Below are 26554 nucleotides of genomic sequence, written 5' to 3' on the forward strand. Positions count from 1 at the left end.
CAATTTTTACTTGTTTGGAGCAGCACACTGTCAAAAGCTGCTTGCATTCAGTGTACAGAAACACATCCTAACATTGCCATTAGGCACATGAAGGTGTTACTATTGCTAAAGTTATTCTTCTGATTCCAGTTGTAGGGCTCCCTGGTATTTCTCTGTGAGTTTTGCCATGCTACAAAGCAGACTGATCTATTTAGACAAACCTTGTAAGTCAATGACATAGAGTCAGACAGCAAACCTGGCGTGATTTCCCAGTGTCACTTAACATCCAGGGATACCAGGATTATGTTTTGCAGGATAAGAAAGTCTTCAAACAGGACTGGCCAGAGCATTCTGCACTCCAGTAATTCTGATGCATGTACTCAGAATGAAAACTACTAAGAACACCTCTTTTTCAATTAAACTTTAACCAGCTATAACAACAGCAACAACAACAAGCCTTTTTTAGTTCTGCTTATGTCTTCTCAATGTTTCAAACTCACATTCCTTACCTGATTACTACTCAAGGGTGAAATAATCTCTCATAGTTTTGTTTTGATATTTATCAAGACTGACGGTCATGCTTTACTTGTGGAGAATCCTCCAAAAGGCCAGAATAACCTTAGAGGTCACCTATTGCATGGTAAGCAGTGTCAGGTGCAATATTTATTTATGGAAACCACACTGTCTTCATGCACTGAAGTGCAAGTATCTGCTCCTCTGCATTCTCACTCTAACTGAGCTATGTCTGCTGTTCTTTAGGTCTCCACAGATCCCATCTATGCCACTAAAGGTGTGTGTTTATATCTGACACAGTAAGATTGTGCTAGTTACGCTTAATCTTTGGCCATCAACAGACAAATTATGAAAACACTGAAGAATTATATTTAACAACTTTATCACTCATTAGGATGACTGTAACACATTTAGCTCTGACTACAGAAGCATTATTGTTTCCACACAAGATAAATTCAACAAATACAGAAAGTTATTTATTGTATCCTGTGGCTTACAACAGGCTTGAGTCTTTGTATCTCAAAAGAGGGGAATCCACTATATGTTCTGATTACACTTGTTTGCCTCAGCAATGTATAAATACTCAGAAATGTGCAGGCATTGCACAGCTGTCAATACATATCTCATATATTGTCCATAAAATCTTGTATATGGTTTGTGTATCATTGACACCGAATGCAATAAATTAATTTGTCAATGTCCAACACTTATTGCATTGATTAAATGCATACAATTTTCTCCCAGCTCTGGCTTAGGAGTGACTGCAAGCACAGCACAGGGTCCTTTAGGGCAATTCCTGAAAGATGTCAGCGCTTGTGTCCACTTCCAATGTTTTTTCCATAAACAGCTAGAGACGCTTGTCATATCCATCTGTTCTTATTGCCTTTACAAGAGCAACATGGTCCATATCAGAATCATTTGTTGTAATATATCTGTTTAGATGTGTTGTTCTTGCTACCCATTGGTTTAATACCACATTGCCTGTATTGCAAGGAATGCACGGTAGCTCTTTCTCATCAACCTTGTCCATCATTCCATACCATCCAGAGTCTTGCCATCTCCTTATTCAGAGATCTAGATCATTTATGATTGTGTTGAGAAATAAAAGTCTTACCTGGTCCCTCTCTCCACTGTAACAGTGGAGAATCACAATAATTTTCCCTTCTAAATACTGGCATCATTCACATGCCTTTTACGTAATGCTTAAAGAACTTTATTTAGATGTAAATATGTCAGAACTAACCATTCTCCTTCTACATCTTGCCAACAAATTTTAAGGGAAAAGAAACTGCACTGAAAATATTAATTTTATATGCAACCTAAAAAAAAAGCATGGCAATACCTCTTGAAAGACCCCAGGTCCATACATCCTATTTCAAGGCTCAGGATATTAATGCCTAAGGCTAAGAATGTGCTTACCTATAGTCCTGACAAGGGATTAAATCACACATTTGCTCTCCTGAAGTAAAGGAGTAAAACTCCTGCAGCCTTTAGACCAGATCTCTGATCACATTTCAAAGAATGTTGTCACTTTTAACTCTCTCTTCCTGAAATTGTTTTCTAGGGCTTTCTTCTGCCTAATAGGTCAGGAACATCTGCTAGAACAGGAAAAAAATTATTACTACAAGTATTAAAAAGAAGTAAAATGTGACAACTCAAAAAATACAAAACATGCATTCTGCAAACTCAGTCTATATCTGAGGAAGAAGTAGTATAATTTACTGCTGTCAGATCATTGTTTAGCATTACCATTATCATTTTATTACTTCCTTATCACATTTTATTAGGTTATTAACTCAGAAGGTTCTCCCCACAATCTCAAACAGCGCAGTGCACCTCCAGACATACTCACAGCTGCATGTCCTGTTTTGAAAGGCACAGCCTTGTTATGGACAGGAGCTCAGCCAGTGCCATGCCTTTTGATATTGCAGCCTGGCATGACACAATCCTCCCACTCCGGAGATGGGAGTGCAGCTTGCTCCACCCACACTCCCAGAGGGACAATGTGGGCCAGGCAGCTCGGTTTAAATGCTGATGTTTTGATGAAAGCATCAAACTAAAGCTCACAGTGCAGCTCAGTGATAGTGCAGCACAGATCCTGCCCTTCAGCCCAGAGCCTGCTGGCAGGTGACTGGGAGCAACGGCTGAGGACCGGATAGCTGCATTTGTCCTTGAGACAAACCCTTGAGCTGCCCCTAAATTCTGCATTCTTTGTATCCAGTATCAATGGGAATCCTTCTTCCCAAGATTTGTTAGCCTCCCCCTGGTGAGGCCATTGAAGCATGTCCAGCCCTAAACTTTAGCAGGGCAATTCTATCAACAAGTAATTTGTCTTTCTAGCACCTGGATATCACTCAGAGCTTGCTTGTTAGCTGCTGTCTTATGGTCTTAAGCTGCACTGGGGGAGGTTTATGTTAAACATTAGAAAGAATTTCTTCACAAAAATGGTGATTAGACATTGGAATGAGATGCCCAGGGAGGTACTGTAGTCACTGTCCATGAAGGTGTTTATGGAAAGACTGGACATGGTACTCAGTGCCATAGTACTCAGTGCCACGGTCTGGTTGACATGGTGGTGTTCGGACACGGGTTGGGCTTCATGATCTCAGAGGTCTTTTCCAACCTAATTGATTCTGTGACTGTTTCACGGATTAAATCTTCCTTCTTGTTGATTAGGCTTGAAAGCAGACAAAGATCAAACATCAGAGAACATCCTTTCCTGAGAAAATTTTTCCAAATTCCGCATTTCGCAGCTGAGGAGCGATCCCAGGCCCCGCCGCTGCCGGGCCGCGCTCCGTGTGGGCCGGGATGTGGCTACCCGGGCCCGGGCGCGGCGCTGCCGCCGGCGGCCGCTGGGGGCTCCCGCTCTTCCGCGGCCCATCCCGCCATTGCCGGGCATGGAGGGCGAGAGCACCTCGGCCCTGCTCTCGGGCTTCGTGTTCGGCGCCCTCGCCTTCCAGCACCTCAGCACCGACTCGGACACGGTGGGTGCCGCGGGAGGGCCGGGCCGGGCCGGGGGGAGACGAGGGAGGGAGAGGCCGCCCCCCCCGCGGAACGCTGCCGCCGGGCCTCCCCTGACCGGCCCCGCCGGGAGAGCGCCCGGGCTCGGGGTTGTCCCGCCCCGCCTGGCCCGGGGGTCGCTTTGTGTGCGAGCGGCGGAAAAACGTGGATGTTCCGTGTTCGAACGAGGCGAGCGGCGGCTGCAGCGCCGTGTCCGCCCCGCGCCGAGCACAGCGCTGGCCAGGCCGCCTGGCCCCAGCCTCGGCGGACAGCACCCGCACGGGAGCCAAGGGAAACCGACGAGCACACAGCACTGCGTGACTGGGGATTTTTTCCTAACTGTGGGCTAGTACTGAAAAATGAGCCAGAACCTACTCAGAAAAAAACAAAAACAAAAACAAACGAACAAAAAACCAACCAAACAAAAAAAACCCCCACGTTCATTTTGACAGCATTTTTCCTCTCCTGAAGAAAGAATTTACACTTAATACTAGAGGGGAAATCGTCATAGAATATGCTGAGTTGGAAGGGACCCACAAGGATCATAGAGTCCAACTTTTGGCACCGTACAGGACACTCCAAGAATCCCACCATGTGCCTGTGAGGGTGTTGTCCAAACGCTTCTTGAACTCTGCCAGGCTTTGGTGCTGTGACCACTTCCCTGGGGAGCCTGTTCCAGTGCCCAAATACCCTCTGGGGGAAAAGCCTTTTTCTGATATCCAACCTAAGCCTTCCCCAACTCAGCTTCATGTCGCTCCCTCGGGTCCTGTCATGATCGGTAGAGGAAAGAGATCAGTGTCTGTCACTCCACTTCTTCTCTTGAGGCAGCTGTACACTGCATTGAGGTCTCCCCTCACTCTCCTCCAGGCTGAATTGACCAAGTGACCTCAGCCACTCCTGGTATGGCTCTCCCTCTAGAACCTTCACCATCTTTGCAGCCCTCCTTTGGACACTTTCTAAAAGCTTTGTATTTTTCTTACATTGTGGCACCCTAAACCGCACAAAGGAATGGGGGTGAGGCCACACCAGCACCAAGGAGAGCAGGAGTGTCTGTGCTACTGTTAATGTGATTTTTTTTTCTCTTCCCCTCTAAAGGAAGGTTTTCTCCTCGGAGATGTGAAAGGTGAAGCCAAGAACAGCATTACAGACTCACAAATGGATGATGTTGAAGTTGTTTATACAATCGGTTAGTGTGTCTGCATTTTTCATACTCTGCTTGGTTTCAGGCAGTAAATGACAGCTTTCAGTTTTGAGAGATAGCAGTCAAAACCCTACTGCAAGACCAAAGCTGCAAGAACCTACACGCCACACTGATGTAAAAAAAACTTCCAACCAACCAACGAAAAACACATGGGTTATTTTGTAACATTTTTAACTGCTAAAAAAATTACAATTTTACTGCAGAAAACACAGTAATTTAAAAGAAATAATAGTTTTAGTTCTTTGAATGGCTACTCTTTGAGGATTATCTTGTTACATTAAACATAATTTAGGCTTCAGACTCCTTGTCTTGGCTACATCACAAACTCCTGGACTACAGTTGCCCTGGAAAAGCTTGGTCTATTCAGTGATGTGAACTGTAGTGCATTAGCATGCATTACCGCATTTGGAGCTTATAAAATTCTGGGTGTGAAGGCTGCAAACTCTTTAATAATTTCACTAAGCAGATGCCAGATGTATTTTTATTTATCATCTTGATGTTGATTGGAGTGGATGTGCACTGAGTAACTCAATGAAATCTTTCATACTACAAGCTCCTACACTCAGCAGAAGGGAGAGAAAAATAAAGTACCTAACTTGATTTTTCAGTTGACCGAGTAGAATAATATACAAAAAATACAGTTTACGTAAGTGGTTCCCTTTACCTTTGACAAAATTAATTAGAATATATTTTTAAAATATTTCCTTTCTTCACCTTATTAATTTAGATGTTAATGCATTTGATTTTAAGAAATACAGAATTATTTCTTGATCCTTCTATCAGTTTAATGCTGATCATAGCATGCAGAAGAATATACATCTTGAGCTGATGAACCCAGAGTAATATTAATTTCTCTTTCCAGATATACAGAAGCATATTCCATGCTACCAGTTGTTCAGGTAAGAATCTTAAGTAAACAGATATGAAAAAGTTAAAATTAACCCTAACTTCAACTCTTCAAGAGTTAAACTTATATTGCCTGAGAAAATCACCCAGCTATAACTATAGTAGCCATAACAACCTCTTGGAATTACAGATGAAAAATGCCTTATGTTATTCCTGTTTTGGTTTGGGGTTTGTTTTTTTTTCTTTGGTTTGTTTTGTTGGTGGTTTTGGTTTTTTGGTGTTTTTGTTTGGTTTGGTTATTTTGGGGGGGGGGGCGTTTGTGTGTGTGTGTGTTTGTCTATGCATATAGAAATGGAGATAAGGCATACTGCACTGGTGAGCTATGATATCATATAAACTACAGAACAATGTCAACATACTAAAAACAAAGCATTCTATACATTCTAACCCCTCACTCTTAATAATATCAATTAAAAATAAATAAAAAAAAAACAAACAAAAAACAAAAGTGAAATGATTCCCAGCATGCTAGAGTTATTTTTACAGTACAATTTCTTGCCCTCTAATTGCCCAAATTTTCTTCCAGCTTTTACAATTCTGCAGGAGAACTGAATGAACTTGCCCTGAAGAAAATACTATCAGGCTGTAAGAAGGTATTTTAGTTTCAAATCTAAACCATACTGAGGAGCTCACTCAAATTGTGGAGGCTGTTCTGGATACCTCTTGTATCAAGGTTTTTTCTTTTTAAACCTTTTATAGTCACTCATGCTGCTGGTCAAGGCAGCTACATCTTTTTCCTCCTTAAAAAACAGTTTAGCTTATCTTTGACTAGAGTTTACTTACATATGTGTCACAATTTTATTTTTAATTGTTAATTTCTCAAGTGAACACTTCAAGTATCCCAAAGGAATTCCACCAATTTCCCCCTTAAGATCAGATGAGGTCAGCTCACAAGTGGTTAAGGACCACTTCATCAAAAAAACTTAAGTCTTTTCCACAGAACGAAGTTTGACAAGGGGAAAGTAGAAGCTGAAAAGAAACAAACAACAAAACAGAAGAAAGTTTGCAGTTTCAGCTTGAACACAAGCTCAGAAACAGGCCAATTCAACACATGGTTTTGAAGGAAATAAGATGGGAATTAAGCTTAGCAACTTTAAGGGTTTCAAGTTAACTAACTGCTTGAACATGTACCTATTAGCAAACAATTCAGACATGACTTTGCACTGAATCAAACTTGCTTCAGTGTGATAATCACATACTGTGGTTCAACAGTAATTGTGAATTTTCTTCTGCCTGCAGAGTGTAATAGGATGGTACAAATTCAGACGCAACACAGACCAGACCATGACATTCCGGGAAAGACTTCTTCATAAAAACCTGCAGTCACACCTATCAAATCAGGGGCTTGTATTCCTCCTTTTAACCTCTAGTGTGATGACAGAAAGTTGTTCTACTTACAGACTGGAACATGCCCTACATCGGCCTCAGGAAGGGTAATTGGTTTGTTTTCTATAGCATGTGCTAAAACTCGAAAGTTTCTCTACTTTTTTGCAAGGGAATCAGTAACACTGTTTATTTTACTCTTGAAACTTACACGTTTAATAAGATTACTCCTTATGTTGCCAGAGCCCAACTGAAGGCTTACCCTGGAACTCTGTTCTGGGATTGCCCTTTTATCTGTAGTGCCAGCATCACCAGGCAGACACTGTCAGTTTATTTACACACAAACTGCTCCTGATCAAATTGTTTTGCGTACAGGACTTCAACTATACATGGTGTGCATCAAAATATTTAAATTGGTGTTAACTTGATCTTCAGAGACATCCTGCCCGCAGGCTAGGCTTACCAAGCGCTGCATTTGTGTGTGCTGTACTCAGAAAGCGTGGAAAATTATGGGCATTGCTCAGCTTCTGGTTGCTCTTGGAGTTTGCCTTTAGCTTCATCTGTATGTGATGTAATACATTTAGCAAGGACCAACTGCACTGCAACCCTCCCCATGGATCCTGAATGGTCAAGAACTTTTAACTCTCAAAGAGAGATCTTTGGATGCTAATAGACCACGTTTTCACACTTCTGCATTTTAAGTCTTTTCCAGAAAGTCCCTTTGGTGGTTACCAACTTGGGCATGGCAGAACAGCAAGGTTACAGAACAGTGTCCGGTTCCTGTGTATCCTCTGGTTTTGTGAGAGCTGTGAGACAACACAGGTACAATACATGTCGTATTTACTGATAGCTGTAGCTTCCCATCACCGTAACTACCCTTACCTTTCTATAAATGCATTTAAGTGCTTTTGCAAATGCTACAGCCATAGCTTGCTCACTTGTTGACCAGTTTTCTGCAATTATTTACCATTCCAGCATACTTGGAAATTAATTCAGGCCCATACTTTGCCAGGAGCTGTCTGTCTCAACACAGGCACCTGGCATTGAAGTTCAAAATGCTACTTTACTCATTAAAGCTCCAACTAAGTGCTGGGATAACTAACTTGCAATTATGCAGTTATACTCTTGGTTCACAGGTCAGAATTCTTCCATGAAGATGGGTCCTTACAAGAGGTTCATAAGATAAATGAAATGTATGCCACCTTGCAGGAGGAACTGAAGGTAAGCCAGGCACACCTGCCTCACCTTCAGCAGTTCTACAAAACCAAGGCAACCAAGGGCTACAACACCTCGCACTGCATGAGAAACAAAGCCATGTTTTGGAAGGACAAATTGAAAGATCAGGGAGTTCTGTTTACTGTGCTGCACACTATATTCTCCAAGTTGAAGGCTTAAGTTCCCATTTGATGAAAGTACAATGTTAAATCTTCAAGTCCACTAATAAGTTCTCACAAGAGGATTATTGTGAGGGAGTACTATCTGTAGTTTGCTAGATCTCCTTTGCCTAAATGGGAACAAATAAAATATCTCGCACCTCATTCAACACAAGGTTTAAGTTCTGTCAAATCCACCACTGTATCATTACTTAAGCTTTTTACTACCTTGTGTCCAACTTAACCATGAGCACCTTTAAGGATTTTGCAACAATTCTGAAGTCAGCTGCTGTGAATACTGTTAACCTGATCACACGCTCTTCTTCTTGCAGAAAATATGCTTTACAGTAGAAGTCAGTGAACGATCTGTAGAGAAACTCTTAGCAGAGGTGAGCCAATTAAAAGAAGAAATAAAGAGGAAAAAGCAACAAAATTGTTCAGGTAAGTTAACCAAATGTGAAGCAAGTCTTGCCCTTCCAAAGCTGACTCAAGTGGCAGAAGCAGAAAACATTTCTGAACGTGAGGCAGCCAAAACAGCAGTGGTGCAAGACATTCTGCAACTCTGACTTTTTTCCCCCCCCAGGAGAAGACAGAAACCACCCAGGAGAGCCAAAGGAGAATGTTCTCCTTTGTCAGGCACTGCAAACATTTTTCCCCAATTCTGGACTTCAGACATGCATTGTTTCCTTCAAAGGCCAACAGATATCCAAGAACTGCTGTAACATAGATCATCATATTAACGTCATGGACAAACTGACTCTCATGGTAGAGGAAAGAGACTTCACTGAAGCTGAAACAAGGCATCTAAACAAGCGTAAATTCAGAGGGACCACAACAGTTACAAAATCATTCAAGAAATCCAGATCATTGCAGCTTCACCAAGAATCACTTCAAGACCAAGAGGACAGTGACCAGGAAAGGAAGTTTACACTGAGTAGCACTGAAACAGATGAGGATTTGTTTGAAAAAAACAGAGATTCAAATGAATACCCACATTCTCCTACTTTCTGATCTGTCAGATGACTTCACACCAAAAGCTACTGCCAGTGCATTCCAGTGATGTACCAATCTATAGCACTGCAGGGATGTATATAACCAGGCATTTTTGCAGGTTGGGGCTTTTTTCTCAGTGCACGAATCCTGTTCAGCATAAAGACAAGTCCAAGATGACATTCCCTCACTTTGCCTTCCAGAGTTCCATCTGTATTCTCTCTCTCAGGGTCCAAAGACTATGCCACAGGATGCTATCAGTCAGATAAGCATGTCACATACTGCCTCAAAGTGATACAAGCTGTTGTTGAAGAAGCAATGCTACCCTCCTGATGCAGGGAGCATCAAATGAACACATAACAGAATTAGCTGTCTACATGAACCGCCACAATTTAAATACATTCATTAGTCCTCGGGAAACCAGTACTTGTTTACTTCCCCCCATCTTACAACCCAACAAGGGCAAAAACAGCCACCTGAGCTTTAGTAAGACCTGTGAACAGAGAAAGGGGTCCATAAAGCTGCCAGTTGCTATTATTGCTTTAATCTTTCATACTTCCTTTAGACAATAAATTTTAGAGACTTCCTTAAAAATTTTTTTTAAAAGACTGATATCTACCCTCAATCTACCACACATTATACTAGCAAACCACATTTCCAGCAAACAAATATATAAACATGAAACAGTTTTATTGTTTATTTCTTTACAGCATATCACTCCAGATACTTGATATTACATAGCTTGGGGTCTGTGAGAAATTGTGGATTCTTAAACATAACTGGCATAAATCCTGTTAAAAAAAAAAAAAGATGGAGGTGTTCTTAGTAGAAAAGTAGCCTTGAGTTAGAAAACTCGAAAGCAAAATCATACTTACCAAATACATGAGCTCTTTTAATGGCTTTTGTAATTTCCTTCTGCTTCTTGTTGCACAAGCCTAAAGGGATGAATTATTTTCAAGACTAAGCAAGTCATTAGTCTAAAGGGTGAAAGGGATATTAATGACAATTCCCTCTAGCTTTGATTAAGTCTTTCTAGAAAAATGCATGTGCGCTTTTACTGTTAAATACAAAATGCATAAAATTAAGGGATATTTTAATTCCTTGATGCAGGCTACTAAGTCAGGGGAATACTGTTACAAAATGTATAGAGTTAGGACTGGTTACTTTCAGAAAGACTGCTGATGCACACTTACTTTGACTCACAAAAACGTTATTATTATTAACCCGTAAATGATTTAATTTAATACTTCACATACCTGTGATATGTCTGCCATAAATGGAGCCAGTATATGGAGAAACAAACTGGGAAAGAAGCTACTTAAAATTAAGAAAACCAAAGTCAGTTTAAGAACTTTTTTTTTTAGCTTTATATTACTACTTGCACCCTGTTTTTTATTTTTTCATCTGTTTTTACATAACTCAGTACTACCTGAAGAAAAAAGTACAGCTTGGAACCAGACAGTATTTTCTGTGGAATAGCTGTCATGCTTTGTGGCAGCTGAATTGTAACCAAGGACTCTCATTGTTAAACAACAAAGTTGTCACACTCATACATGAAGAGTAGATTAAACATCTTGTCATGACCACATTATTTGGTCCTTAATCTGCACACATTCTTACTCTTAAGTTCTAAACCCCTACACATATGAATGGATTTTCTTTTTTTTTAAACCAACTACCTTCATCCAAGGACAGCAATTTTCAAACTCACCTGCACATTCTTATAGTCCACATTTATTCCACATAAGACACATCTCTTTGGAGGGTCTTTATAGGGGTTCTCCATTTGTATAGGCTGAAATTAGAGAAATAGTAACATCTGTAAGCTTCACGAGAAAACAGAGAACATTTATTACTTTTAATCCTTTGATCAATATTTTTCTTGAAACCAAAAGAGATATTTAGTGCACCACTGAAGTTTTTCAATATTTATTAACTCACTGCATGGTACCTTGCAACCTAAAAGACTTCTCACAAGTAAACAGTCTTTCATATTTAGTAACAATGACACTAACAACTCTATTCAATCATTCAGCAAGATAGTGCTGACATCTTCTACTTGGAAGTCAAGATCTATGCAAGCTGGTAGAAAGGTAGCTCTGTCTGATAAGCCACAAAAATTTTTTTAAATAATTTCAAAGCAAATGGTCTCAGGAAGCTCCTGTGTGCTCACACACTTTCTGAAGTGAGAGAGTCACAATTATGTCCCAAGGACTGAAAGCTTCCTCAAGCTTCAGAATACACCCAGCACCAAATTCTTACAAGATATGAAAGGCAACGTTTCACTTTTCACAGAGTGACAGAATTGTCAGTGTTGGGAGGGACCTCTGGAGATCCAACCCCCTGCCAAGGCAAGGTCACCTGAAGCAGGTAACACAGGAACACATCCAGGTGGGGTTGGAATGTCTCCAGAGAGGGAGACTCCACCACCTCCCCGGGCAGCTGTTCCAGGAGTCTGCCAGCCTCAGTGTAAAGAGGTTTTTCCTCGTGCTGAGGTGAAACTTCCTGCGGTTTTAGTTTATGGCCATTAGTCCCTTGTCCTGTCGCTGGCTCCCCATCCGAGTTACTGAGACAGCAGGTTTAAGAGGCTCTAGCTAAGATATTGGAATACAGATCGGAGGGGCTTTAACTTCCAGCGTCTGGTGACCTCTCTCTGCGCTGCACTCCTCAGAATGGATTCGGGGTTTTGAGGAGACCGAGCTACACAGCGACCACGGCAAAGCGTTTCCAGCCACCGCTGGTGCCTTGCAGAGGGGGAGCAGCGGGACAGCAGGGCGGGGCAGGTCGGGGAAGCCTCACCTGGTCCGAGCGCTCAGACTGCCCCTCATGCTGCAGACGGCGCGGCCGCGCCCACAGCGCCGCTGCAAGGGAGAGAGCGACAGGGTTAGCGGCGGCGCGGCGCGACAGCCGGGACACGCGAACGTCCCCGCGGCCGCTGGGGACAGAGGCGAACAGGGAAACGGGACGGACGCACCGGGAACCAGGCGCTGCCAAGGCCTCCGCGCCACCACGGCCTGCGCCGCCATGACACCCACACCCCGCACCGCCACTTCCGCCCTCGCGTCACTGCCGCCGGAGACTCGCTGACCAATAGCAGAGCCGTCTTCCCGACTCTGGGCGGGCGATTGGCCGCGATTTGGTCACGTGTTTTCCCCGGCGGGTTGTTGCCGGAAGTTCCCGCTCCCGCCATGGCGGCCGCGCCTCCCTGGGGCGGTCCGGAGGCCTCTCTCCGTGTCCCGCCGCGGCTGTGACGGCTCCGCGCCGCCTCCGCGCAGCCCCGGCCATGGCGGAGCCCAGGCTCGCCGTGAGGAGGAAGAGCCGCTCCAGCTCGGACCGCAAGCGGAGCCGCGCCCCGGTGCAGCCCATCGCCGCCAGCTCGCCGGTGGCTCGCAAGAGACCGAGCTCTGGTCGCGAGGGGCCCCCGGTGGAGGCCCCGGTAGGGGATGTCGGGATCCTGGGCCTGGTGGCGGGGCGGGGAAATCCGTCTGGGAGGGTGGCGTGTGTCGGGAAGGGCCGTGCTTTGTATGAGAGGGTATGATGCCGTTTGGCTTGCCTTTAAAAAAAATCGTCTCTGTCAGCTCTCTGCTTATGTATCCTGCCTACTTGTAGGATACCTGTTTCACTGAGTCAAGGCGTTCCTTCAGAACCCAAACTGAGTTCTCCTCACCGACGACATCAGACAAAATACTTTTGTGTTAAGTTGGGGCAGGCTTAGGTGACTTGCCCCTGATGTTTGTTCTCTGCAAGTTATTCTGCCTTCTGTGGTGTTGCTTCAGGGTGCTAATAACTCCTCTTTTGTTTTTGCAGTGCAGTAACGATAGCGAAGAGGATATGTTTGGTGACTATGACAGCTTCTATGGAAACGATTCATTGCTGGCTCAGGTGGATGATGTTGAGCACAAATACCTGCAGGACAAAAATACGGATGTGAAAGCAGCTAGAGAGATCATACTTGGGAACCTTCAGGCAGGAGCTCACCAGAAAGAGCAAGATAGCTTTTCTGCTTCAGAAAATGTGATTGTCCTTAAAAGTGACAAAGAGCGTGCTTGCCAAATGCGTGACAGTGACCCAGCTGATGGTGATCAAGAACTGACTGAGTCTATTTTAGATGACTTGCCATTATCACAACTTGTGTATTTTGAAAAAATGGATGAACTTTCTTCTGCTTTTAGAACATCTCCAGTCTCAAAAGCGGGGGATGAATGTGTGAATTTTTCCTCAGATAAAATTAGGGGCCCATCGTCTTTTTATGCTGGTGCTGAATGCAGGAACAGACCTACTGACTCTTCCTCACACTCAAAGTGTGTTTTAATTAAAACTGAGAGTCTCAAAGATCACCTGAAAAGTGCTATGACTGGAAATGCCAAAGCCCAGACTCTGCAGGTCTCTAAAACCAAGCAGCTTAAAGAAGCTGTTTTATCTGAAGAGATTTTTGTGGCTAAGAAAACTATTGAATCTTCTTCTGTTGATATAGGCCCTTTTTATGGATTACCTAGGAAAGTTAAAGATTTATTCAGACAACTTCGAGGGATTGAAACACTTTATGGTAGTGTAACTAATGGTCTGTTGGAAAAAAAGAATTGCTAGTGGAGTATTGTTTGTTTCACCCATTATGCTGTAAAAAATATTTAAGCTAATGCTTTGTGTAAACCACACTGGAAAGTAGTCGCTCTGTTTTAGCAGGTGGCTGTTTTGGTGTTTTAGATGGATGGAATTGGTGGATGGTATCCAGCTGGATTATGGAATACCTTGGAAGCCACCATCACTGAACGCTTTAAGTGCTTTATTGGGGAAAAGCTCTCAAACACTGAGCTTAAAGTATTTTATATGAAACACAGGGATTTTGGTATCAACTAACATGCCCCTGGGATTGCTGATAGTCCCTTTTTCATTTTTCAGAGTGGCAGCACGACTGCTTAATGTTAGAATCCCTGCAGCAAAGAAAGAACTTGATATACTCATTGCCAACCGGTGGTGGAAAAACTCTTGTAGCTGAAATAATAATTCTCCAAGAATTACTCTGCAGGCAGAAGGATGTTCTGATGATCCTGCCGTATGTTGCCATTGTGCAAGAAAAGGTCTGCATACAGTATTTCTGATATGCTTTTTTACTTGCTCACTTGCCTGGTTTTCAGCAAGCTCCCATGGCTTTTATGAATATATGGTGGGAAGTGAATGACCTCTCCTAAGTGCTGCTCTGAGGGTCAGTAATTTTGTAATGGAACAGACATAAATGATGAGGTGAAGATGTTGAGTTATGAAGTAAAGGGTGCTGAATTTTGAAATAATGGCTTTTTGTGATGTTTTGTGCTGCCCAGCTTGCTAAGGAAGTGATCTCAAAATAAAAACTAGCATTTTTTGGCATAAAGGGAAAGTTAGTTTCAGAGAACAGATGAAACCCAGTTTGATAATATGTGTAGATGCTTCAGTTTTGTAGCTGGAATAGGTATTCTTAGCTAATATATGTTCACTAATTCAAGCAGCTGATTGTGATGTGGGTTGGTTTTATGTACATTGAGTTCTTGAGGCAGCTCTGAAATCCAAAATGAGCGTGAATTTATTCTCTAATTGATTTTCTCTTATAGGTTAGGGGTTTATCGAGTTTTGGGATAGAATTGGGTTTCCTGGTTGAAGAATATGCAGGAAGTAAAGGAAGATTTCCACCAATCAAAAGGAGAGTAAAAAAATCTCTTTATATTGCTACTATAGAAAAAGGACATGCTCTGGTGAACTCCTTAATCGAAACAGAAAGAATCGATGACCTCGGCCTGGTTGTGGTAGATGAGGTAGGCCACAAGATGTACTCAGATTTATCAGATGCAAGTTCTTTTAGGTTTCTAATAAGCAATTATTTAGGAAGGAGCAGGTTTTTGCTTGATTGGTTTAGCTTAGAGTGTTCATCATGAAATTACTTTTGTTTTTTGTGTTCTGAATTGGTACATGATTCTGTAATTCTGAAAGTTATTTTTCTTTAAATGAAGCATTTATTGCTATTTCAGAGTAATAAATTTTATGTTGAGAGATCTACTGTGGTAGTGGTTGATGGTGAATTCCTGCATAACTTGTCATTTAGAAGTCTCTAATGGGTTACAAAAATGCATGAAGAATTTTAATTGTATGGAATGTATTTTATGAATCCCAGAACTTAATTCTTAGAGATGTAACCATGCAACTTTGTGTCTGGTGTTAATAGTGACGCAGTGAAACATTGACAAAAAAAGAAAAATACCAAGTAACATTTGGCTGTGAGAATTGCCCCTTGCTGTGCTTTTAAGTGGTGGGGCTGACTTGTGCTACCAAGGGTTAGTTGTGGGGTTGAATAACGTGTATAGCATCTAACAGGGATTTTAATTCATGGAATTCTTCAGGGTGACTGACCATACTTTAGCACTGTAGCTTCTAAACAGAGGGCAGCTGAAGCACTAACTTCTAGTTTTTCCGGAAGCTGGCTGCTAGGAATGCTTTTACTCTAAGGGCTGCTTAAAACATGTTTTGTTTAAAATTGCCTTAGGCTGGTGAATACAAAGATCTCCATGCTGACTGTTTACTGTCAGGAGTTAACTTGTCAGTTGTGCTCTAGTTAAATGGAAGGTAAATCTTGTTTATGGAAGGTAAATCTTGTCATCTACATTTGCCCTTGAGTCTGTTTTTCTGTGATTCTTAAATGCTTTTTAAGTGAGGTTATATATCTGAACGTAGCAATCCAAATTTACAGGAGGGATATCATGAGGAAGTCCAACAAACACAGTTCTGTAGTATTTATTTAGGTCTATATATTTTGGAGGTTGTTTTAGAAATACTGGCAACTCAGTAACATTCTTGCCTTTTCTTTTTCCCTTCTGTGCACAGCTGCATATGCTCGGTGAGGGCAGTCGTGGAGCAATTCTGGAAATTACTCTGGCGAAAATTCTTTACACCAATAGTAAGTCATGGCTGCAATTAATGTCATTAACATTTCATAGTTGTGGCCTCTCTAGAGAGAAGTCATACTCTCACTTTCTGGATTTGTGCTGTTTTGGCTGCTTTTGAAAAGCACAGCATGACTCCATGTATTAACAGCATTTACTCATTAAGTGTTAATTGACCCGCTAATGTTTTTGAAGCTCTTACAATAGGTCTCTGGAAAATCTTGAGTATTGTCAAAAGTCTTCCATTTCTTTGTAGGAGCCCTTTAGCCATTCCAATTAAATGCTCTGTTTTTACATTTAAGTCTCTGGTAATATTTTGTAACTTAGTATTATTTCTTAGTTAGTTAGTATTTCTTTAGTAGCTGCCTTTCCCTTCAAACCTGCTACTTTGGCACCATGAATGACTAATGATGAAGAAGGAGTCTTATGACTGAAACACTGAGCAGAAGTGTTAAAAAATGGTAATGTGACAACAAATTTACTTTAACTTCTTGTTTGACAGAAAAGACGCAAGTCATTGGAATGAGCGCGACGTTAAATAATGTTGGAGACCTGCAAAAGTTCCTGCAAGCAGAGTACTACACTAATGATTTCAGACCAGTATGTATACAAGTTGCCAGGAACTAGTAAAGAAGATATTTGCCCTTAAATTATAGTAAATCTCTTTAGGATTGTGTCCCAGCTTTTGTGCTGTGTATAATATAAGGCCTGCTATTGCTCTCAATTGCTAACAGTACAATAAATAGTACTGTGCACTTCTAAATACACAAATGCAATACCCTTTATATTGCTGTGCTAAGGCATTTGTTTCATTTTAACTAAAGCAATTCCTAAATTACAGCTACTGTGATGAATCATTGCAGTCCATTTGATTTAACTAGAATCTATGCTGCTCGGGCTTGTATGCTGTCAGGACAGCATGGTTTATGAATAGTTCATGGGATACAATATTTGGCATTCTCCATTACGATTCCATGCTTTATCAAGGCATATAATTAAAACAATGAACTTCTTTTAAAAATTCTAAACTGTGTGCTTGTGTACAAGTATGTGTATGACCTGTGATGCTTAGAAAAAATCTGTAGCTGTACATCAGCAACAGCTTTAGAGAAAACTGAGTCATTTAACTGAAGTTTCTCTTTGTGGCTTCTATCTTGCTAGGTAGAATTAAAAGAATACATAAAGATACGAGATACCATTTATGCAGTTGACAGCAAAACAGAAAATGGCTTTGCTTTTTCACGTCTCCTTAATTTCAAGGTAAAAACAAAGTGCATATAGCTTCTTTGAACTGTTGTGAAAGATATTATTTTACACTGATTTGCTTACAGACCTTTTACTAGAGAAATTACTTAAACATGATCATTCATTTGTAGTACCCATGAGAAAGAAGTGGTAGGCTTTGGGAAGGAAAAAAGCCCTAAAATACTGAATGCTTAACTTGATTTTCACTTCTTTTTTACTCTTCAAGGTAGAGGTTTCTTCAGTATTTTGACGTGTGGAGAGTAATGTGTTTGAGTATTCCAGATACTCTATGTTTTCTGTTTGGGGGTGGCTTTTCTCAACAGTTGATCACTCTTAGTTCTGAAAGAAGATATCTTTTGGGGAGTTTGCCAGCTTACTACTGCCTTGTAGGGATTCATTTCAACTTTTACAAAGAAAAACGTGTCTTATGGTAGACTGCCAGTATCACAAGTGTTGCTAAAAGAAAATTAAGTATTAAGAGAAAAAGCAAAGAATTTGATTTGTGTATCCATGTATCCCTCAAGTTAGATGTCTTTCAAGTGAGGATGGGGAGAAAACCTTATCCTACAACTTCTTGGAATTGCATCACATTGAATCCAATGGGAGTATTCAAGCGATGGTTGAGAACAAGTATTGAATATTTAGGTTAATGACTTAACTTCTAAATTTAAATATTTGTCAAACTATGTTTGTTACAGTATTCTAGTAATCTGGAGAAAGCAGATCCTGACCACATCATTGCACTGGTTACTGAAGTTATTCCTAAATATTCCTGCCTTATCTTTTGTCCCACTAAAAAGAACTGTGAAAATGTGGCTTCAATGGTGTGCAAGTACCTCAAGAAGTAAGTTTCTGTCTTTTTTTTTTTTTTTTAAATTATAGGTGAGATAATTGCTTACAATTTAGGATTTATTGTCATCTAGTTTGCAAATGTCTTTCCCTGGTGATTAGAAGTAAATACTTTGAACATGGAATCATATAAAGTTGCTAACTGCATAAGTGATAGCAAACTGTGAAAGGCTTATGAAACAAAACCTTTTAAAAAATTCTTACTTTTATACCAAAATAGTTGAAAGAAATTATTGTCAGAGGACAAACACTAAAGAAAATAAGGAAACGCATACTAAATTAATCTAACTTTGGCACTGGTTGCTGGAAGCTTAGAAAACAAACATTTTTCTCTATAGCCTGGTATCTGGTCATGTATTTTAGTAGTCAGTTGAATATCTGTGTTCCATACCCACTTTGGAAATCTAAGCTGTAAAATGTAAAGCAGGCTTCATTAACAAGGAAAATAAAGTAAGACATAAGACTGACTTCATTTAAATATGATTCTGTCAACTCATAATGATCTGGCAAAGTGAAATTTATGTAGTAAGAAACTATATTAAAATGAACGATCCCCTCCCTTGCTATCAAAATTGAAACCATTTTAGCTGTACCTGTAACCTTCACTACTGGCCCTATATCCTTTGTTTGGTGCACTCAATATCTACACCCAGCCAGTATTTGATCCCTTCTGTTCCTGTGCTTCCAAACAAGAAGGGTTCTATTGCAACTAAATCAGCCTCCTGTGTATTGCTGCTTTAAAGTTACTGGAAATAACTATTTCTCCAATCTAGATGTTAGAGGAATGGATGATGAACAGAAGTAGACAGTAAGCGTGTCTCCTGGTTTTTATTTTCTTTTTAGTTAATGATTGGTCAAAGTCTAAAGAAATGTTTTTCCTCCTCCAAGAGAATTTAGAGCTCACAGGGAGAAAGAGAAACAAGATCTCATCAAGAACCTAAAGAGTATTGGAAATGGAACTGTCTGTCCTCTTTTGAGGCAAACAATTCCTTTTGGTATTGCCTATCACCATGGTGGCCTTACAAATGATGAAAGAAAAAGCATAGAGGAAGCTTATTCTTCAGGTGTCCTGTGTCTGCTTGCTTGCACAGCCACTCTAGCTGCTGGAGTCAACCTGCCAGCTAGAAGGTCAGTAACAGAAACATTTAATTTTTGCATAGACTTTTTGCTTTGTAAAAATAATTGTTTTAATAACTTGGAAATCTCAGTGCTATTTAAAGTGTGTTTCTGCTTTTACCAGGAAATTGGAAGTATAAGGGATTTTGTGTTCAACTTGGGACACAAGACTGTGCAGTATTTATGTAGGAGAAGTGAATCAGTAGGAAGTACGTCAGAGTATGTAACTGAAGAGCACTTATCTAAATGGATTAAGGAAATTTTAATAAATTGAAAAATGCTTCAGTGTTTTTAGTAGGGTTATTCAAGACAACAGTGGTTTCTTTAGATACTGCCCTAAGAACAGTGTTTAAATTGTAAAATAAACCTTTTCCAAGGAGTTACAGTTGGAATATGTTTTAACACAAAAATGTATTATCTTTTCACATACAAGTTCTGATTATGGGGCTGCTGTACCTTGTGTGACCAAAGACTGCTAAGAATCCACTTCTGTGTGCACATTTAATACACCTTAAATAATTTAATGCTTTACAATTGATCTACACATCTGTCCAAAGAGGTGCATTTGATTTTTATTAGTTACTAGGTAAGGGGCACATACAAAGAATGATTTTGAATTTGTAACATTTTATTGCTGCTTTAGTAATTCGAATATAAAGCATAACTTATTAAGGGCTTCTTTGTAGGGTGATTCTCAGGGCTCCTTATGTTGCCAATGACTTCCTGAAGAAGAATCAGTATAAACAAATGATTGGAAGAGCTGGTCGAGCTGGTATTGACAGTGCTGGAGAAAGTATTCTCATAGTGCAAGAAAAAGACAAACACTTGGTAAATTTTAAAAAGCTGTTGGTAATTTAAATTGCTGGGTTAAGATGGTGGAAAAAACAGGAGGAGCTGAGCTGCCTAGCTTAATTTTTGGTCACTTCTTAAAAATGTGAGTATTTGACTTATGTAATAGTATCTTTATGTGGTTTGTTTTCAGATATCAACTGTAAACCTCAGATGTTTACACTTATATATACAATTCAGCTTATAAAGAAAATTGGGGGGGGGGTAAGTGTAAAATTAATGTATGAATATTCCTCTGTACTAATATATTCCTTGATCATTTTAGGTTCAGGATTTAGTTCACAGTCCTTTGGAGAATTGCTACAGCAATCTTCTGCTGGAGTTGACCAAGGGAATGCAGAGCCTGTTGTTATCTTTGGTTGGACTGAAGGTATCAATTAAATCTTCTCTGTGAGTAACTTAAGTGCTTGGAAAATGCCAAGAAAATGTCACTTGTTGAGTCTGTAGAAAAAGACAGACTGCTTAAACACTTGGACTTACAAGTTCAGAACAGCTTCTAATCAGATAAGGACAAAAATTTGATTAATCTTTTCATTTAACTCACTTATTAAGTAATCATGTAACACAATTACTTTATGTGTAAAAGCAAAAATTACATCTACTTTATTATACTATACAATATTAATATTTCTATTTTTGATACTTGATTCAGAATACAAATAAAACAGTGGGAACGAGTTAACATGATGCAGTATCTGTAATAATAGAACAGATGGAGAGCAGTCCTATCAGATCCACCACCGAGTATCTATCATTCTATTTGTAGGGATGTATTCTTACAGAAACACAAACTCCTCCTTTATTCGGTATTTTTTTCCTATATCTTATTAAATGTGTGAAATTATAACTTCAAATATGCTAATCATTTCCCAACTGATGCAGATAGCAGTTACCCATGAGGAAGTGGACAATTTTATGTGCTGTACATTGCTGGGTGTTCAGCAGCAGCTGCTGCCCAAAGAGAAGAGCCTCTCAGAGATAATTAAAGATGGTCTGGAAAATCTAAAAGAAAAAGGACTGCTAAAAGGAAGAATATCTGAGAAGGACCACAATTCCAAATGTTCGCTGACAATCACACCCTTGGGTAAAGCTACATATAAGGGTAAGGCTTTTTTTATTCCTCTTATTAAACTGCAATGAAAAATGAGTTGCAGAGAAACAGTTTTACTGCATGATGTACTGGAGTGAAAATGGGAGTGAAGCAGCCCATGACTGAACACAGTGGCAATGACATGTAATAATATTGATCCCAGTGGGAACAAAACCAGAACTATACCCCTTAAAAATGACTTAAAAATTTGATTTAGTTGTTGTAATCATAGTGACTCAGGACCTTGTTTTATAATTCATTGTTATGAACAGGTTATTTTAACCAGAAGGATTTATTGGAAAGCTTAAGAGGGAAAGGGAGTATATGACATGTAGACCAATTGTAATAAAAAAAAAATATATATATAAATCTCTTTTCCTGTATATCGTAAAGATTTTGGGGTATGGAATGCAATTGAAATAGGATTAATCTGAAGGGTTCCTTCAATCTACAGCATTATTGCAGGATTTCATTAAAGCCAAGGCATTTTGCAAAGCACTCCAAAACCACACAGAATGAACATGCATGGAAATAGGTGAGTGCCTCTCCTCAGTTTGGCTTCACTGCTCGTGTTAGGTCAGAACAGTTATTCACATTACAGATACTTCTCTCCAGTTCAGATGGCATAACAAGCTTTTGTGGAAGACAAAGACTGATTCTGTGTTAAAACGTACTTCATTTAACTCTGTGTGCCTGTTTATAATTGTACTTACTCTTACCCTCTGTGCTTATTCTAGGCTCTATAGACTTGGCATACTGCAATCTCCTGTACAGAGAATTGAAGAAGGGTTTGGAGGGGCTGATTCTTGAGAGCAATCTTCATCTCCTATACCTGGCAACTCCCTATGATTTGACTTCGAGCTGTAGCCCAGATTGGATGATATACTTGAGACAGGTGAGAATTTGCTAGCAAACATGCATTGGGGCATTCAGTAATCCTGGGTATTAAATTTGCAGGGGGTTTGTACACACAGGACATGTTGTGGGGTAACAATTTGATGGGAAATATGCTAATTTTTTACTGGGGAAGCACTAAAATCTATTTAATTCTGTTAAAATGCGGCATTCAGAGATGGACAGTTACAGATAATTCAAACAAGTAGGCAAAGAAGCCACAGATCTGCCTGTGACTAGTGACTGTAGTACTACTCTACTGATTTTACAGAGATACTGAAAAGTATTGTTTCACTGTAAATAATACACTTGTGTTTCCTATAATATGAAAAGAACTAAATATCTGAAAATTCTTTATAAAATCTTATTTTAGTTCAATCAGCTAAGTGCAGCAGAGCAAAAAGTAGCAGATATTGTGGGAGTACCTGAAAGCTTTATTACAAAAAAGGCTTCTGGTCAAGCCATCAGAAAGGTAGGTTGGAGATTTCTCATACCTAAGATAAAAGTTTAGTCATTTCATTTGATTATTTACAAATTCTAGATTATTTTTCTGCTAGTGTTGTTTATTACTGTTCTGATTGTTAAAGTTCTTTTAACCTCATTGGTTGGTTTTCTTAATGTTTTAATGTCTTTGTGTGTAATATAGAAATGTTTTAAAGCTGTGAAGGGAGTAGAGGTAAAAAGATTTGCCTTGTAGTACCAAGTACCAAGAGAACACCTGCAGTGTGATACTGGCTCTGCATTCTAGCTTGTTTTATTCCTAGAATGTGGACATGGCTGTGGTGAACAGGCTCTACCTGACGTTTGTCCTTTATACCTTACTGAAAGAGACCAATATATGGAGTGTTTCGGAGAAATTTAACATGTCCCGAGGATATGTGCAAAATCTCCTCAATTCTGCTGCCTCCTTTGCATCCTGTCTTCTACATTTCTGTGAGGTACTGTGTTAAAAGAATGGAAATAAATTCTTTGTGGTTTGGTTTTGCAAAATCTGGAGTTTGGCTCTCTTACTTTAGAACTGAATACAGGTGTGGTATTTCACCTTTCCTGTGCAAAAATGTTTCTTCACCTTTCCTGTTCAAAGTTATTTTTCCTACTGAGCAGAGCATGCTCATACAATGACATTTCTGATAGTAAAAGTAAGCTTTATGCACTGAGAATGTGAAAATATACAAATTGTACAGGGCATTGATTACTGTCAGTGCTGTTGGGGAGATAATTGAAATAATGCATTGCTTATCCTTTAGAATTGCCCCAGCTTTGGGATGTTCAGCTGAAGAGTGCTGAATACATTTCTGCAACTGTCTGAAAGGATGACTAGAAATAATTGTGCTTCCCCCATCTGAAAGCCAAATATATGCTTGTTGCCATAGGAGAGTTTTGTCAGTCATATTCCCCAAATACAGAACTTTGGATCTGATTTTTAGCCATCTTTATCTCTGCAGGAATTGGAAGAATTCTGGGTTTATAAAGCCTTGCTGACAGAACTTACCAAGCAGTTGACATACTGTGTTAAGACAGAACTCATCCCTCTGATGGAGGTAGCAGGGGTTCTAGAGGTCAGTAAACGTGGCTTGATGAAACTTTTCGATGTAAACTTGTGTGCTAAATGTTGCTGTGCCTTTCAAGTGTATCTGAAAGACCAAACTAATTTGTTACTGGGACTCCATCATAATGTGGATATTCTACAACAGCCTGGAGGTTGGAGGAAAAGTGAGCTGTTGAGGAAATGGGAGCTGGAGCCAATGTTTTTCTTCTGGCTGCTGCCACAGCAGCTGTGAAAATACTGTGTTTGGACAATAATTTAGCTGTATACTTAGTTGGAAAACAGAGTCCAGGTTTCTTTTGTGGTAAGGATTCTTCAGTTCATGGGAGTAAAGAGGAATAAGAATTTACATATTTAAGTTAGAAGATCCTTACAGAAATATGCAAAGTCCTATTGGGAACTTTGGCAATCATTTGCAGTGCTGCATGCACTTTAAATAAGAAATTTAACCAGTCTCTGAATCAAAGACTCCTATTAGAATAAAAGCTCTTTTGGGGCTTCAGTCCAAGGTTATGCTCTTCGCAAAATGATTTAACTTGCCTATCCAGCCTATTGTAGAATCAGTTTGTCAGAAAACCATTGAATTTAGTGGTAGTAAGGCTTTAATCTGAGAACAAGACAGACACCTCCAAAGAATGTGGGACTGTCGTTCCTGTCAGTGACAGTGAATGCAGGAAACATGGCAATAAGAGAAGACAGCAGAGTTGGTATCATCTAGGCTCAGAGAAAATAAAGGCAAATGGATTCCTGAGAGCCCAGTTAAGATTGCTGGGGTGGTAAATCTTAGTGGTAAAGCTCTGCTTTTGGGCTATAAAGATTCTCAGTGAGTATTCATGTTAGAAAGAGAAAAAAGGGAGTTGGATTGATATGCAGAATGAAATGTTTGAGGTTGGTGTAGAGGTTGCCATTTACCAGTAATTCTTATTTCCTGTTCTGATAATCTAACACAGTTTTGTACTTTCAGGCACGAGCAAAACAGCTTTACAATGCAGGGTACAAAACTTTAGCTCACTTGGCTAATGCAAATCCAGATACTCTGGTCAAGATGATTGAGCACTTGTCACGACGTCAAGCCAAACAAATTGTTTCATCTGCAAAGGTGAGTTAGAAACAAAGGTATAAAAACCTGCTTCAGAACTCCCAGTATGTCAAAAGTGGATGTCTGAATGACATTACAAGGGAAGGATTTGGTTTACTGGTGAAGGCACTAGAGTATGTTTGTGATCCAAATACTGATCTGTACTAAGAACAATCTGTTGTATACAGGATAGTGCCAAGTGGTGCTGCTTTTCAGAGGGGCAGCAAAGGGCAAAAATGCTTGACAGCTTGTCTGATGAAATGTGGGAATTGAATGAGTACAGTGGTCTCTGTGCTGGAAATGCTCAGTTCTGCCAATATCTCAGGACTTATCTTACAGAAGTTCTAGTGGTAGTTGTGACACAAGAACTGGACTTCTAGGATTGTAGAAATGGAAACCAGCAAGGTGCACAGTTAACCTCACCTATTTAGGTTGCTTTGTCATGCCCTGTTATTCTTTCCTTTCTTTTCCATTTTGAATATGCCGGTTCTGTAACAAACACTGAGTTGTGTCTAAACAAAAACATGCAGGAAGTACTTTATCAAGTGATGGTATTCTCTATCTCCGTTCATTATCTGCTGTTGCAATGGCATTGGCTTCACATTTGCACATTTGATTCTACTAAAAGAGCAAGCTCTTGGTGAAGTAAGGGAATGTCCAGAATAAAAGGATGCGTGGTTGGTGTAAAAATAAGGCAGTCAATTAGAAAGTTTTGGTTTGTACATTCTCACAAAGTAAACATGCTAACTTTGGGGGTTATGCACTTAAAAGGTCACATTCAGATAATGTTGCTGTAGGCTTCTTGCTGCTTTTTTATTTTGCTGCTGTGGGAGCCAAAAGAAAGTGATATATGCAGATTCCTTATCTACACCAATGCCAAATCTAGCAATCTAGCCTACTCTCACGGTCAGATATTAAATTCATGGAGTTTTCTCTAACTGGGAAGTTAGAAGAGTGCTTGCATGGGGTCCTGTTCTTCTCCAACTGCCAGCAACAAACTGTCAGGGCAGTGGATTAAACAACTGCTGATATGAGGAGTCCTGTATGTCTGGTGTAAAATGCTGTAGTAAGAAATTTCAAATAAAGGAAGAAGTTGGCAACTCAGCAGGCACAACTTTAAAAATGTTTACTCCAACGTGGAAAATAAATATCTAAGGTTAATAATGTTCCTTAATAGTTCCAGACAAAACTGTTTATGTTCTGTAAATTTGGCATATTGTGTGATGGCAGAATCCAGAAAACCAACTGTGTGCTGTATGAATTTTTGCGTGACTGCTTTTTATATGGGTGTACTCTAATCAAAAAAAAAATGTTGGTGCAAATGTTAGTCCTTTGAGGCAAAGCTGCTGCAGTCCTGGGAGCAGCAGCAGAAGTCTTTTACAGACCCAGGTGCAAGTTTGGAAAGAAACACTGGTGTTTTAATCTGTCTAAGAGTTATAGCCACTGCTTGTATTTGTTTTCTAATTTTTGTTTCTTTGTTTTTTCTTATTGTAGATGCTGCTGAGTGAAAAAGCTGAGGCTTTACAGGAAGAAGTCGAAGAACTCTTAAAGGTGCCAACAGATATCCCAGGGACCCACTGACTCTCATGAAGAGAAATCATGAATCCAAAATCTGGATATTTTAAAGTTTTTTACCTCTCCTGTTTAAAGATGCTGTAATTTAATAAATATTTAATGCCTTTTGTATACCACAA

General features: G+C 40.0%; 4 protein-coding genes across 6 annotated transcripts in view; 2 read left to right on the plus strand and 2 right to left on the minus strand.

Annotated features, from left to right (window-relative positions):
* Positions 1–11080, minus strand: part of LOC116444759 (glycerol-3-phosphate acyltransferase 3-like) — a 29793-nt gene extending 18713 nt beyond the window's left edge. For both annotated transcript variants that reach the window (XM_032110451.1, XM_032110436.1), the window contains exons 1-4: positions 10997–11080; positions 10542–10602; positions 10161–10220; positions 1912–2087 (exon numbers count right to left, since the gene is read on the minus strand). The gene's annotated coding sequence lies outside the window, so the exon portion shown is untranslated. The remainder of the gene's footprint in view (positions 1–1911; positions 2088–10160; positions 10221–10541; positions 10603–10996) is intronic.
* ABRAXAS1 (abraxas 1, BRCA1 A complex subunit) lies at positions 3356–10181 on the plus strand. The gene is made up of 9 exons (XM_032110452.1): positions 3356–3476; positions 4588–4678; positions 5556–5592; positions 6126–6192; positions 6839–7032; positions 7625–7744; positions 8059–8143; positions 8628–8736; positions 8879–10181. The coding sequence occupies exons 1-9, from the start codon at positions 3390–3392 to the stop codon at positions 9304–9306; spliced, it is 1218 nt and encodes a 405-aa protein (XP_031966343.1). The 5' UTR covers positions 3356–3389; the 3' UTR covers positions 9307–10181.
* MRPS18C (mitochondrial ribosomal protein S18C) lies at positions 9959–12367 on the minus strand. The gene is made up of 6 exons (XM_032110453.1): positions 12260–12367; positions 12085–12146; positions 10997–11080; positions 10542–10599; positions 10161–10220; positions 9959–10076 (listed from the first exon to the last, which is right to left on the minus strand). Exons 1-6 carry the CDS (start codon positions 12309–12311, stop codon positions 10000–10002), a joined length of 393 nt encoding a protein of 130 aa, XP_031966344.1. The 5' UTR covers positions 12312–12367; the 3' UTR covers positions 9959–9999.
* Positions 12368–12464: 97 nt separating this feature from the next.
* HELQ (helicase, POLQ like) lies at positions 12465–26554 on the plus strand. 2 transcript variants are annotated; one of them, XM_032110434.1, is made up of 18 exons: positions 12465–12721; positions 13093–13831; positions 14185–14363; positions 14871–15071; positions 16135–16207; positions 16696–16793; positions 17355–17453; positions 18137–18282; positions 19176–19415; positions 20090–20231; positions 20518–20622; positions 21135–21354; positions 22080–22237; positions 22610–22708; positions 23001–23174; positions 23682–23795; positions 24747–24881; positions 26355–26554. In XM_032110434.1, exons 1-18 carry the CDS (start codon positions 12569–12571, stop codon positions 26439–26441), a joined length of 3162 nt encoding a protein of 1053 aa, XP_031966325.1. In that variant the 5' UTR covers positions 12465–12568; the 3' UTR covers positions 26442–26554. The 2 variants fall into 2 exon arrangements, with proteins under 2 accessions (XP_031966325.1, XP_031966326.1); XM_032110435.1 differs by lacking the exons at positions 12465–12721; positions 14185–14363 and having other exon boundaries at positions 13671–13831.

This window comes from Corvus moneduloides, chromosome 5 (genome assembly GCF_009650955.1).
Source record: "Corvus moneduloides isolate bCorMon1 chromosome 5, bCorMon1.pri, whole genome shotgun sequence".
NCBI lineage: Eukaryota > Metazoa > Chordata > Aves > Passeriformes > Corvidae > Corvus > Corvus moneduloides.